At 45.3% G+C, this 12754-nt stretch overlaps 2 protein-coding genes and 1 pseudogene across 44 annotated transcripts in view; 1 reads left to right on the top strand and 2 right to left on the bottom strand.

Annotated features, from left to right (window-relative positions):
• LOC108352821 (ribosome biogenesis protein NSA2 homolog pseudogene) overlaps positions 1-742 on the bottom strand; it is a 903-nt pseudogene extending 161 nt beyond the window's left edge.
• Ehbp1 (EH domain binding protein 1) overlaps positions 1-12754 on the top strand; it is a 253134-nt gene that overhangs the window by 61984 nt on the left and 178396 nt on the right.
• The window catches only part of LOC102550584 (hornerin-like), a 39157-nt gene that overhangs the window by 16980 nt on the left and 9423 nt on the right, over positions 1-12754 (bottom strand). For 8 of the 22 annotated variants that reach the window (XR_015637190.1, XR_015637196.1, XR_015637184.1 and 5 more), the window contains 2 exons: positions 4682-5194; positions 4482-4588 (listed from right to left, as the gene is read on the bottom strand). Coding sequence is in view for 6 of the 22 variants with exons in the window: in XM_087584601.1 (XP_087440727.1) it covers positions 876-1393; positions 4482-4536 (573 nt within the window). In the remaining 16 variants the exon portion in view is untranslated. Of the gene's footprint in view, positions 1-581; positions 1394-4481; positions 4589-4681; positions 5195-12754 lie in introns of those variants that run through there. The other 14 variants (XR_015637183.1, XR_015637189.1, XR_015637194.1 and 11 more) reach the window with 4 other exon arrangements.

Below are 12754 nucleotides of genomic sequence, written 5' to 3'. Positions count from 1 at the left end.
ACCTTGCCTCCTTGTGTCACAAGGCCCAGCTCCCTCACAGTCACTTCAGTGACTGTACCTCTGGTGATCACACCCAGGGTTGTGTGTAATGGGGATGATGGATTCTTTCTCACCACGAGTATAGGCAGACGAAAGGTAGCTTTCAGCTCAGGGTGTGTGACGTGGGCTTTTTTGAAACGTAGACCCATTGGCCTAATGAACCTTCCATATTTAGGTGGTTTTCTTGTAAAACCATCACCAACAAAGCAGACTTTTGTAATCATTCTCCTCCATGCCTTCTTTTTTCTTTCTCCCGTTCGAATAACTTTCAATACTTCTGTTTCTCCTTGGGCACGAACTTTGGGTAGAGGGACCTCGCATTTTCCTGCCTTTTCTTTTCGTTTCTGCTTAATCGTGTTGGAAAGTACTTTTGCTCTCAGTGCCCCTCTCTGTCCAGCAGGTAGGCAGGGACAGCTCCCTGTGGAGACTTCTCACCATCCTTCTGCTTGGTGTTTCTCCTTTCATGCATCTTAATGATCTTTTTTATTTGTATTTTCTTGGCATGGCACTGTTTATGGTAGAGCTTAGCCTTCAGGCCAATCTTTTATCTTTTTTTTTTCTTTATTTGAATGTTCCCATGAACGTCCTGACCTTCTTTCTTTCTCTTTTTCTCATGGTAGTCCAAATGGTATCCATATCATTTGCAGTGCAATTCAATCTATTCATTTTGTGGTATGATGACAGCCTCGGAGCACCTGTCCATGATCTCCTGGGTTCCAAAAACCTCTTAATTTCTGGGTGTCACTAGCCTACGAGCCTGCTTCCCTCAGGCTGGAACAGGAAAGGGCCTTTCTGAAGTTCTGTTAGAGGTGACACCTTTGATGGCTTCAGGGGACCTAGTAGCTCTGGGTCTGGAGGCAGCCGGGGCCGTAGCTCCCACGTGCGGCAGCACACTGTCCAGAAGGCTGTCCCACTACGGCAGCACACTGTCCAGAAGGCTGTCCCACTGTGGCAGCACACTGTCCAGAAGGCTGTCCCACTGTGGCAGCACACTGTCCAGAAGGCTGTTCCACTGTGGCAGCACACTGTCCAGAAGGCTGTCCCACTGCGGCAGCACACTGTCCAGAAGGCTGTCCCACTGTGGCAGCACACTGTCCAGAAGGCTGTCCCACTGTGGCAGCACACTGTCCAGAAGGCTGTCCCACTGCGGCAGCACACTGTCCAGAAGGCTGTCCCACTGCGGCAGCACACTGTCCAGAAGGCTGTCCCACTGCGGCAGCACACTGTCCAGAAGGCTGTCCCACTGCGGCAGCACACTGTCCAGAAGGCTGTCCCACTGTGGCAGCACACTGTCCAGAAGGCTGACTAATGGCTACTTCATGTGAGCAGTGGTTGTTTAGGGCGATGGTGGCTCCTGGACATTAAGTTGAATTGTGTGATAAAGAATTTAAAAATCTACTATATCATTACTATGAGCCTATTGATTTACTTGGCATACGTGACGAATAAGGATGGAAAGGAAAGAACCATGTGTATGCGTGTATGTCCATGTGACTATGTGGGTTTGTGCACTGTCTGTTTTAAGACAGGGTTTCTCTGGGTGTCCCTGGCCCAGGCTGACCTTGAACTCAGAGGTTTACTTGCTTCAGACTCTCAAGTGCGGGGACTGGAGGTGTGAGCCACCACACCTGGCGTGGGTGTGTGGTGTAAAACTCAGAGGTTGGTGTCTCCTACCTTTTCTCAGTTACCATCATTACCTTTTGAAACAGTGGAGCTCACTGCTTGGGCTACACTGGATGTCCAATGAGCCTCAGTGATCCGCCTGACTCTGCCTCCCACCCCAAGCCAGCTCTGGGGAGATGTGTGTGTGTGTGTGTGTGTGTGTGTGTGTGTGTGTGTGTGTGTGTGTGTGTGTACACGCATGTGCGTGTGCATGAAGTCTCGATTACTCTTCATTATTCACTGAACTCCAAAGAAATAGGCTCTAATGCCAGGGAAAAAATGAATTTGTTATCAAGAGTGAGGAAATGAGAAAAAGCTTTCTTCTTCTTTGTCCTTATACAGGCTGCACCAAAATGTGTGGCCCAGATTAAGAACAGATCTTCCTACCTCAAAAGATCTGAATTAAAGGTGGTCTTCACACTTCAAATTATTTAATTCAGAAAAACCCCTCACAGGTATACAGTGCTTTCAGTGAAAGACCCTGTTGCAAAAGGTATGTAAGTGAACACTTGAGTTTTAGTTAATTTCAGGTGTGGTCAAGTTGACAACCAAGAATAGCCAGCCCGGGATTCAAACTTAGGTCATTGTGTGTGCATAACCAACCTCAGCAACTAAGCCATCTCCTCAGCCCCGAGATCAATTTCTAAAAATTAGTGCATATTCACTGTAAGTGGTAATTATACGCGCATAACATGACTTACTCATAACATATTAACACCCCTGTTGCGGTAAAATTATAAAACGCTTTCTTTTATTCCACACTAGTTCCGGCACCATAGTTCGATATTTTCATCTCAGTCAACAAAGCGTCTTACCCACTAAGCTCTATCCCATATCAGGCTGTCGATGGCTACTCTCTGAGCCTGGCAGTAATCTCTCTACCCATCTAGTTCCCAAGGCAGGTTGCCACCATGCCAGACATACACATCCCAATTCCATGGCAGGCCCAGTGTGTGTCCTGCCACCACACACTCTCTTGAACTCAATTAAATTGCCACATGAAAGAACACACAACACGATAACCTCTGACCCAATTGATGAGATATAATTGCTCTCCTAGATAAGATACAGTGTGCTCATCTAGATACACAAAATGCTGTACACATCTATCACTCATGAATAGTTGTAACAACCTGTAGATGTGCAGAGAGAAGTCTTAACATCCGCCTCCACGTTCTCTTGGCTGCTCTTTCTTGTCTCCTCCTCCTCTCCAAAACTTTTCTCCCGCCCATCCTTCCTTCTAGTCCATTGATGGGCCTTGTTCTATTCTGTACCTGCCCTCACCTACATAATGACATCATTCTATACACCCCTTTTAATTTTTCTTTCTACTGCTCTTCCTCTCTTAAAATATTCTCGCTTCTACTCCTCTTTCTCTCTCTCTCTCTCTCTCTCTCTCTCTCTCTCTCTCTCTCTGTGTGTGTGCGTGTGTCTGCCCCTCCCCCCTCCCTCCCTCCCTCCCTCCCTCCCCCCTCCCTCCCTCCCCCCCCTCCCTCCCTCCCTCCTTCACTCTGCGTTTGCTTTCTGAGTTTGGCTTATCTCATATAACAAGATAACTTCCAGTTTTGTTTTCTTGAAGATGACACATTTAATTCCACTTTTATACCTAAGTGATGAATAAAACTGCATTTTATGTGTGCAATATTTTATTCATTCACTCATCTATCAGAAGTTCTGATGATACTGTCTTTTAATGCTCATTACTCCGAAAGTTGTGTGTGTTGCTTTTTATCAACACCTCTGGCGCTCTCGGGCCTACTGTTTCCTGTTGCAGGACAGTGGTCTGAGCACTCTTTTGTATTTTTTAACTCAAATTACAGATTTGTGAATGAGAGTGTAGACATACTTTGTACAGTTTTGAAATGTATCCCGTTAAGAAAATCTTTTTATAGCTTCATAGTTCAATCAGTAGATGCCATACTGGAATTTATAGTGGATTACTTTTCTTTCTAAAATTGTTTAGATAGGCTAATGTAACCTTAAGACCTTCATTTGCCCATAATAAAAAATTAAAGTGTATCAGTTAGAGAAATTCATGACTCTATAGGTCATTAATAGTATTCGATAGGCTTTGTTAAAGAATATAAAGCAGGCCTGCGAGGTGGCTTAGCAGGGAGTGATGCCTGATCTTCTTTGATCCTTGGGCTTAGAGGGAGAGAACGTAGCCCTCTGACTTTACATGCATGCGTACACCATGGCACGCGTGCATATGTGTGCTCTCGCCACACCCACAAAAATAAACACAATAAGGACAGTTATTTAAAAAAGAATACAAAGACTGCAATGAATTTGCCGGCGGGTGAGCGGTAGTCATTACTGAGCCACCCCAGCCGAGTGTAGTCAGTCTTCAAAATGGCCAGAACCATTTAGTTTACTATTCTTGTTTCCTGCTAGCCGTATTTAAATGTCTTCATATAAAAGAAAGAAGGGTATAGCCAACATTGATTTCAATTGTAGTTTTTACCAACTGGAGGGTGGAAGCTGATAAATGAGACAGTCAGTGCTGCCTCAGACATGCTCTGAACCAGAAGTACATTTGAGCGTTTTGCAGTTTATCCATGGATATTCAGCAGTGAGAGACCTAGCACATGAGAGATGGTAAAAGGCCTTCTCCTCCTTGAAATCACTAGGGAGCAGACTCTCGGTAATTGTATTACAGTTAGGGCTCTAATGGCACAGCACACTTTTAATAGCATTTGCTTTACGATATTTCAGTTTGCTGCTTTCCCTTGCTTCTCTGTATTGGCTGAGCATCGAGTGACTGAAACACGTCCTCTTACCGTGAGGTGTCGCCCAGCTTCCCGGTGCTCTGCCGTGCCATCCTCTTTGGAACATAGGTTCATATGCTGAGATCTTCTGTGTGACCTCTGACAACAGCAACAATAAACTGCAGTGTAAAGCCAGAAACAGCAAAACTTTAGACACGTTTTTCTATTTTAGCCTTTTTGTAAAAATGTATTTTCATTTGAAAAAGAATTACGTCACGTTTTTTGTACTTCCAAACCCTCAGGTGTCTTCCTTGAGAGGGAGAGTTGCAGCCTTTCTTTCTTTGGTTGCTGTGTTAAATACCGTATATATGCGTGTGGATCGGATGTATAGCACTGTGCTGAGTCCAGCTTTGTTGTTTGTGTGTCTGTGGCTTCAGGCCTGGGCACTCAGCACTGGCAGCAGTACATGAGCTCACTCCTGGAAGAGACGAATTCTCTTTCCCCCAGGATCGAGTAGTCCCTGTAGTTCTTCACCTAGGGATGGGATCCCACGGTTTCTTCCCCGCTGCAGGTTACCATAGCCATTGAAATTGCCCTTGTTCTGGTCTTGTGTGTGCAGCCGTCTCTGGGAGAGCGTTTCAGAGCAGACTTTTGGAAGTCCTGGCTCTTACAGCCTTTCCATCCCTCTTCATGCTGCTCCTTGAGCCATAAACGCTGGGGAGGTGGTGTGGGTTACGGGCTGGTTTTTGCGATGGCCTCTTTGTTGGAAGGGGAGTTGCACTTGCCTGTGGATAAGGTTCAGAATGTCATAAGGAATTGTGCTGGCCTAGCAAAGTTCTTGATTTTTCTAAATTCTCCTATAATACTTTTGTTGTTGCTAATATAGCCGTCACTTTATTTTTCTGCCAGCAGCTCCATGTTCATACATAATGAACTTTAGCCGCTCTCTGCCCTTCTCACAGAGAGCCCTTTTTACTCCCAGCGAGTGTCCTCACTCTTCCTGTGTGGATGGCCCACCAAGTTTAACTAGGGTCGCTTGCATGGGCCTGAGTAAGAGACTATTTACCAGAACATAGCCAACTTCTCAGTGACTATTACTACAGAAGAAAGTTAATCATTAATATTTTATGTCACAAATGTAAAAAAAACATTTATTACCCTATTATGGTTTTGTCTTATATAAATTAAGTATAGTTGTTGATATTTTATCAGCATTATGGCATCTAGAAATTATTGAAATATAGTATCTTATCCCCAGTGACATGAAACATTTCATATGCTACTTTAAAATAATTCAATATTTGAAGAATTTTCTTTGCCTTAATATCAGTTTGATTTACAATAAAAAATATTTTGGAAGAACTCTTAGTATGCAGAGTTGGATTTCTGGATTCAACCAGCCATTGATAGAAAACCTCGGGGGGGAAATTGCCTGTATTCAACGTATACATGCGTTTTAAGAGTTGTTCTCTAAGCACTACGTGTAGTGACACTGTGCTTTCCATAGCACATATCTTGAGGTGTTATAAACACTCTAGAGATGACTAACACAGGAGACTGAGCATAGGGTATACAGAACCACCATTTTTATGGGGTGTGTTCTCCTCAGTAGCTCTCCCTCACTGCTCTCAGTTCTCACTGAACTGGGAGTTCTTCAGCTTGGCTCTTCAGCCGGGAAGTGTGGGTTTTAGAGTTGCCTCTGTACTCCCCAGTGTAGGGGCTGCAGATGTGTGCAGTTGTGTCTAGCTTTCACGGGGGTCCTGGGACCAAACTCAGGCCCTCCTGCTTATGAGACAAGCAGTTTTCCAACCGAGCCTACTGCTGTTTTGTATAAGCCCCACCATGCCATTTTATATAAGGCACTTGAGTATTAAGAGACTTTGGGCTCACGAGGGAGGGTCTTGGAACCAGTATTTGACCAATCCCAAGGGACTGAACTTTGTAAGTGTCTAATCATTCTCCCTTTGAGCTGCCACTGCTGTTAGATCTTTCTTAAGAGACTGGAGTTAACAGAGAATGCAAGTAATAGAACCAAGAGCAAAAGGGTCAGAGGCCAAATCACATAAGACGTAGAGAAGGGGACAACAAAATGGAAGAGGGTTGGTTTTAGTTCTCTTGCCGAGCTACTTTACCTCCTTGAACTGAGTTAGCCACAAGACAGCCAGTGACCACAGTTTTTGCCTCTTGGCAATATGAATTGTCTTGCTTATTTGTGAATTATTTCAACCTAATCATTGTAAAAGAACAAAGCTCTAACAGTTTGAGAATATATTGAAAGGAAAAGTATGACTTGAATATGCAGATTATATGTTAAAGAGCTTTAATAGTAAAATACCCCCTTCCTCCCTCTCCTCTTCATTCTCATATATATATATATATATATATATATATATATATATATATATATGAAAGGGTGAGAGGGAGTGTGTGCGTGTGCGAATATGCTTGTGTGTGTGTATGCTTATGTGTGTGTGTGTGCATGCGTGTGCATGTGTGTGTGTGTGTGTCAGGGTCTCTGTGTAGCCTCTGTTTCCCACATGCTGGAATTAAGGTACCCACTACCACGCTGGCTCTTAATTTTTATTTAATCTGGCTTTGTAACCAAGAGTAAGGTTCAAAAAGTGCGTGTGAGGAACGACGGAGCGAGGGTGGGAGCAGGAGGCCCTGTTGCAACATTAGCCAAAGGTCTTCCATGCTTTCAATTGCTTTCTCTTCTTTCTGAATAATAGCTGTGATTTTATAACACTTGAATGCTTTTGGTCTTTTGAGGCAGGCTTAATTTGGGAATAAATTAATCAGTAAAATAAATTTTAAGGCTTTTTCTTCCTCTTTAAAATTAAGGAAAAGTGGTCAGATAATGTGAAATTGGTATAAAACTGTCATAGATATAATTATCACTAGCAGTCAAAAGACTTATTTCACATCAGACTTCCCTCTCCAATAATAATTCAACAATATATTCCTTCCTGCCTTTCATTTGTGATACTTTCCGAAGTTTAATTTTGTTCCGTTGATACTTTACTGTTTTAAAACAGAAAAGAGTTGGTGCAAACTTTATAACAGTGGCTCTTGTACATAGAGGGGTTTGTTTTCTTTTGATATTTGATTTAACTTTGCTATACCCCGTACCATGAAATCGATTATACATTTGCTTCCTAGACACTGGAGATGAAAACAAGACAAAGTGTTGGTCCTTCAGAGCTTTTAGTCCAAACAGGGAAACAATGGTGAAGGAAATGGGGATGCAGCAGGATCAGCAGGAAAGCTGGAGGAGAGTCTGGGAGTGTCTGCTGAGGATGTGTTCACACTTAGCAGGCCATGGGGAAGGCTCTGGGAGTGTCTGCTGAGGATGTGTTCACACTTAGCAGGCCGTGGGGGAGAGTCTGGGAGTGTCTGCTGAGAATGTGTTCACACTTAGCAGGCTGTGGGGGAGGCTCTAGGAGTGACTGCTAAGGATGTGTTCACACTTAGCAGGCTGTGGGGGAGGCTCTGGGAGTGTCTGCTGAGGATGTGTTCACACTTAGCAGGCCATGGGGGAGGCTCTGGGAGTGTCTGCTGAGGATGTGTTCACACTTAGCAGGCTGTGGAGGAGAGTCTGGGAGTGTCTGCTGAGGATGTGTTCACACTTAGCAGGCCATGGGGGAGGCTCTAGGAGTGTCTGCTGAGGATGTGTTCACACTTAGCAGGCTGTGGAGGAGAGTCTGGGAGTGTCTGCTGAGGATGTGTTCACACTTAGCAGGCCATGGGGGAGGCTCTAGGAGTGACTGCTGAGGATGTGTTCACACTTAGCAGGCTGTGGGGGAGGCTCTAGGAGTGTCTGCTGAGGATGTGTTCACACTTAGCAGGCTGTGGGGAAGGCTCTGGGAGTGTCTGCTGAGGATGTGTTCACACTTAGCAGGCTGTGGGGGAGAGTCTGGGAGTGTCTGCTGAGGATGTGTTCACACTTAGCAGGCCATGGGGGAGGCTCTGGGAGTGTCTGCTGAGGATGTGTTCACACTTAGCAGGCCGTGGGGGAGGCTCTGGGAGTGTCTGCTGAGGATGTGTTCACACTTAGCAGGCTGTGGGGGAGGCTCTGGGAGTGTCTGCTGAGGATGTGTTCACACTTAGCAGGCTGTGGGGGAGGCTCTAGGAGTGACTGCTGAGGATGTGTTCACACTTAGCAGGCTGTGGGGGAGGCTCTAGGAGTGACTGCTGAGGATGTGTTCACACTTAGCAGGCCATGGGGGAGGCTCTAGGAGTGACTGCTGAGGATGTGTTCACACTTAGCAGGCCTTGGGGGAGAGTCTGGGAGTGTCTGCTGAGGATGTGTTCACACTTAGCAGGCCATGGGGGAGGCTCTGGGAGTGTCTGCTGAGGATGTGTTCACACTTAGCAGGCTGTGGGGGAGAGTCTGGGAGTGTCTGCTGAGGATGTGTTCACACTTAGCAGGCTGTGGGGGAGGCTCTAGGAGTGACTGCTGAGGATGTGTTCACACTTAGCAGGCCATGGGGAAGGCTCTAGGAGTGTCTGCTGAGGATGTGTTCACACTTAGCAGGCCATGGGGGAGGCTCTGGGAAGTTCATGTGTACAGTGACCTCCAATGCCTTTAGCAAGTTCCTCCATCAGATCGTATGTAGAGAAATAGTCTAAGGGTAAAAGAGCTGGAGTGCTGCAACTCTCTACACAAACCAGGACGGAGAGAAGAAACTGAAGTATGACTAAAGACCAGCCTGATAGGCATCCAGGCCTGACTACCCATCAGTTGTCTGCAGTCTGTTAAGCTGCACTGTTTTGCTTGTGCCCTGTGGGGTTCTGATCTCTCATTCCAGTAAGATGTCAGAAGCCATGGGAAAACTGTCAGGAGCAGAGAAATATGACGGATTGGATGTGTCTTAGAAAATCCATTTTTAGCTTTCAGCTATTTTTGGATGTATTTATTTTTATCTTGAATGGATATGCCTGCCTGTGTGTAGGCATGTGCGTGTGTGTGGCTGGTACCTGAGGAGGGCTGTGGACACCTTGAGTTGGAGTTACAAGTGGTTGTGAGCCATGTGTTATGGGTGCTGAGAGAGAGCTGAACTCTAGTCATTGGCAAGAGCAGCATCTGAGCCCACTTCTCTACCCTTTCCAGATGATTATGGCCATGACTCTAAATGAAAAGATATTGCCAGCCTCCATGGCATAGCCTCCTTGGGAGGCCTCCTTGGGAGGCCGAGGCTGAACAGTAAACTCAAGGCAAGTCTGAGCGGCTTAGAGAGAGGCTCCCAGAATGGAAAGGAAGGGGGTCGGGGTACAGCGCTGTCCTGTTTGGCGTGGGTGCGTCCTTAGGCCTGATCACCAGTGCAGTGGTTCACCTCACTCTAAGTGTATGAGATCTAGACTGGCCAGGGAAATGGGTCTCTGGGGACACTTATAGGGGCTTGTCTTTAAAAATGATTACTTTTTGGTGGGGAGAACTTAGTAGATTTGACTGCTTTGTAACTCACTACGTAAATTAGGTTGGCCTCGAACTCACAGATAAGTCTTCCTAAACTTGTGAAGGTGTTCATGAGTGTGTATGCGTGTGTGTGTGTGTGTGCCTGTGTGCCTGTATGTAAGACAGAGACAGAGACAGAGACAGAGAGACAGACTATTTGAGGGAGTAGTTTCTCTTCTGTCAGTGTCTGAGTCTTAGGGATGGAACTCCAGTCCTTGCCTTGCTGGCCCCATGGGATTATCTTGATTAGGGTTATTGAGCCAGGGAGACCCATCAACAGTGGTGGAACCATTGCCCGGTCTTCGATCTTAGATTGTATAAAAAGCCAGAAAAAGAAGCTGAGTGCCACCATTCCTCTTGCTCTGCTTCTGGAAGCTTCTGCTGCTGGACATTCTCTCTGGTGATTGCCTGTACTGTGGAGCTGTGAGCTAAAATAAACCCTGTCTCCTATAAGTTGCTTTATTTGCCCTCTCCAAATAACATGAAACAAAAAGGGACAAACATAATTTTGAAGAAAAAGAACCCCACATTCTAAGGTGGCTCTAATAGCAGTATTGAAGAGAGCATTTCAAACTCTGGCTGGCTCGTTCGCATTCAGGCATGGTTGTGAGTGATGCCTCGAACGACAGCAGCTGTTGGATAGCCTTATCCTAGGGAACAGGTCAGGCAGGGTGCTCTGGTCTTTATTTTCAAGTGTATGTGCTGCTGCGTATTTCCAAAAGTAAGCTCCCATTGCTCTAGCCATGAATTTTAATAGAACTATTTAGTCCTCAGTAGTGCCGCTCTGCTTGAATCGTGGATAATATCACTTGATAATATTTTGGCCTGAGCATTAATCCTAACCACGACTCTGAAGTTGTACTTTGTAAGTGTAAATATGCAGAAAAGCAATCTTGGGAGGGTAGAAAATAAAGTAAAAATTAGTATGGAGAGTTCCTTCCTTCCTGCCTGCCTTCATGTATTCTTCCACAGCCGAGTGGCACAGCCTGTCGGTGGGGAAGCCGATCTTCCCGGAACTGTCACTTGGTGTAGTGCTGTTAAGAGTATTATAGCCACTTGATGGCACCCTTTGATTTGGTACCAGCCTCATTAGCAGTAGCTCAGTTCAGGGTATGGTATTTGCAATGAAATAACACATACGAGCTAAAGAGAAGGCAAGGTATCTGGTTAATGTAAAGATGAAATGAAGGCCAGAGCGAGGCTAAGCTTCCCTGACCCTTCCTGAGAGAATAGCTGAAGAAGGAAGAATGAGCCATTGTGCCAAAGGGAGCTGATGAAATTCAAGATTCACACACATAATCTCGGGCTCAGCCTCTGAAATGTTAATCCCTAGGTAGAATTATTTGAGCTATAGATTGCAATTTATCATCAGAATGGCACTGTGTCAGACAATACTTTTTTTTATATGTGTGATGTTTAGAACTATCTAATTTTAATATAGAATGATTCACAGAGCACTGGTAATATTTAAGTAGCAACTCCGTAAGGTCGTGATGGGGACACGGTGTGGTTGGTGGTTCCTTTCTATCAGAACGCCATTGTTTTTCAGAGGAGGGTTTGGAGGGGCCCTGTGCTTTTCTTTTAGTGGTGGTTTGTTTTGGTGCCAAGAGAAAAGGATTATTAAGGAATGCGCACCGCTTGGTGGTTTAGAATTGCTGTCGTCACCACACACTCAAGGCGTTTTTATAGCGACAGAGCAGTTGAGTTCTGACGCTGTTGAAAACACTGGGCTTGGTTTTTAAGAATGCCTCTTCCCTTCCCTAACACTGTGCCTAATATCAGTTGGTGTCTAGCTCAAACCATCCAGTGTGCCCAGTAGAGCGTGGTGTTGTAAGCAGCCTGTGTTTGTGATGCTTAATTCCTTAAAACCAAACTCTCCTAACGTGGGACCCTGAACTTAAGAGGGAGCCCCACATAGCCTATCGATCAGCCGCTCAGACATGGTGATGCTGTAAAGGACTCTACTTGGAGGACCAAGCTGCTGCACATTCCAGGGGACACTCCCCTCCCAACTGTAATGTGCTTACTTGCCAGAGGCTGCTTTTGTCTGCCTTTAATTAGGAGAAATGGTTATTCTTGCTTTACTCTTCAGAAATGATTTTATCACTTTACATGTTGTGCACTTACTTCTGCAGTAGCCACAGCGTTGACTTCTAAGTGAAAGCTGTGTTTTAATCTGCACCTAGTGCACCATGCCATTCCAGGACCTTCGTTGCTCACAGCAGAGGCCTGCTGTGGCCCTCTGGGCTATTAGGGATTCTGCAGATCTGTAAGGTACCGCTTGCTTATACATGGGTAAGTCTGTCTTGCTGTATTTTGGCTATGATGGGGAAACTATTTTGATTTAACGGTAATGAGGAGAGAGTAGAAGGACCTATGTGAAAATGTGTCCTGTGAAGATGGCTTGAACTTGCCAGCCGAATGCACCTTTCTATCCCTTCTTCCTTCTTCCCACCTCCTCCTCTTGTTTCTCAAACCTGGCTCTATCCATGGAGGTGAGCCCTCAACCACTGAGCAGCTCTCCCACAGCAGCTGCCTTTGATTGATCATAAAGAGTTAAGCCTAAGATCCTGCCATATCCATAGGGGCTAAAATGTATGCATGTTGGAGGAACTTAACTATCTATCCTTTACCATATCAAATTATTCAAGAGAGACAGTACAGGGTAATCCTTTGCTCCCGTTATAGAAGTGCTCTAGGACACTGAGAAGCATCCATTCCAAATTACTTGTATCAGTAAAGGTTTCAGAATGTTCACTGGAGAGACAACAACGTGTGTGTGTGTGTGTGTGTGTATGTGTATGGTTTATGGTGTGTGTGATAATATATGGGTGTGTGCATGTGTGGTATATGTGTGGTGTGTCTAGGTGTGCTATGTGTCTATGTTTAA

The sequence above is a fragment of the Rattus norvegicus genome, chromosome 14 (genome assembly GCF_021556685.1).
Source record: "Rattus norvegicus strain SHRSP/BbbUtx chromosome 14, alternate assembly SHRSP_T2T, whole genome shotgun sequence".
Classification (NCBI taxonomy): domain Eukaryota; kingdom Metazoa; phylum Chordata; class Mammalia; order Rodentia; family Muridae; genus Rattus; species Rattus norvegicus.
This window is presented reverse-complemented; position numbering and strand designations above follow the sequence as displayed.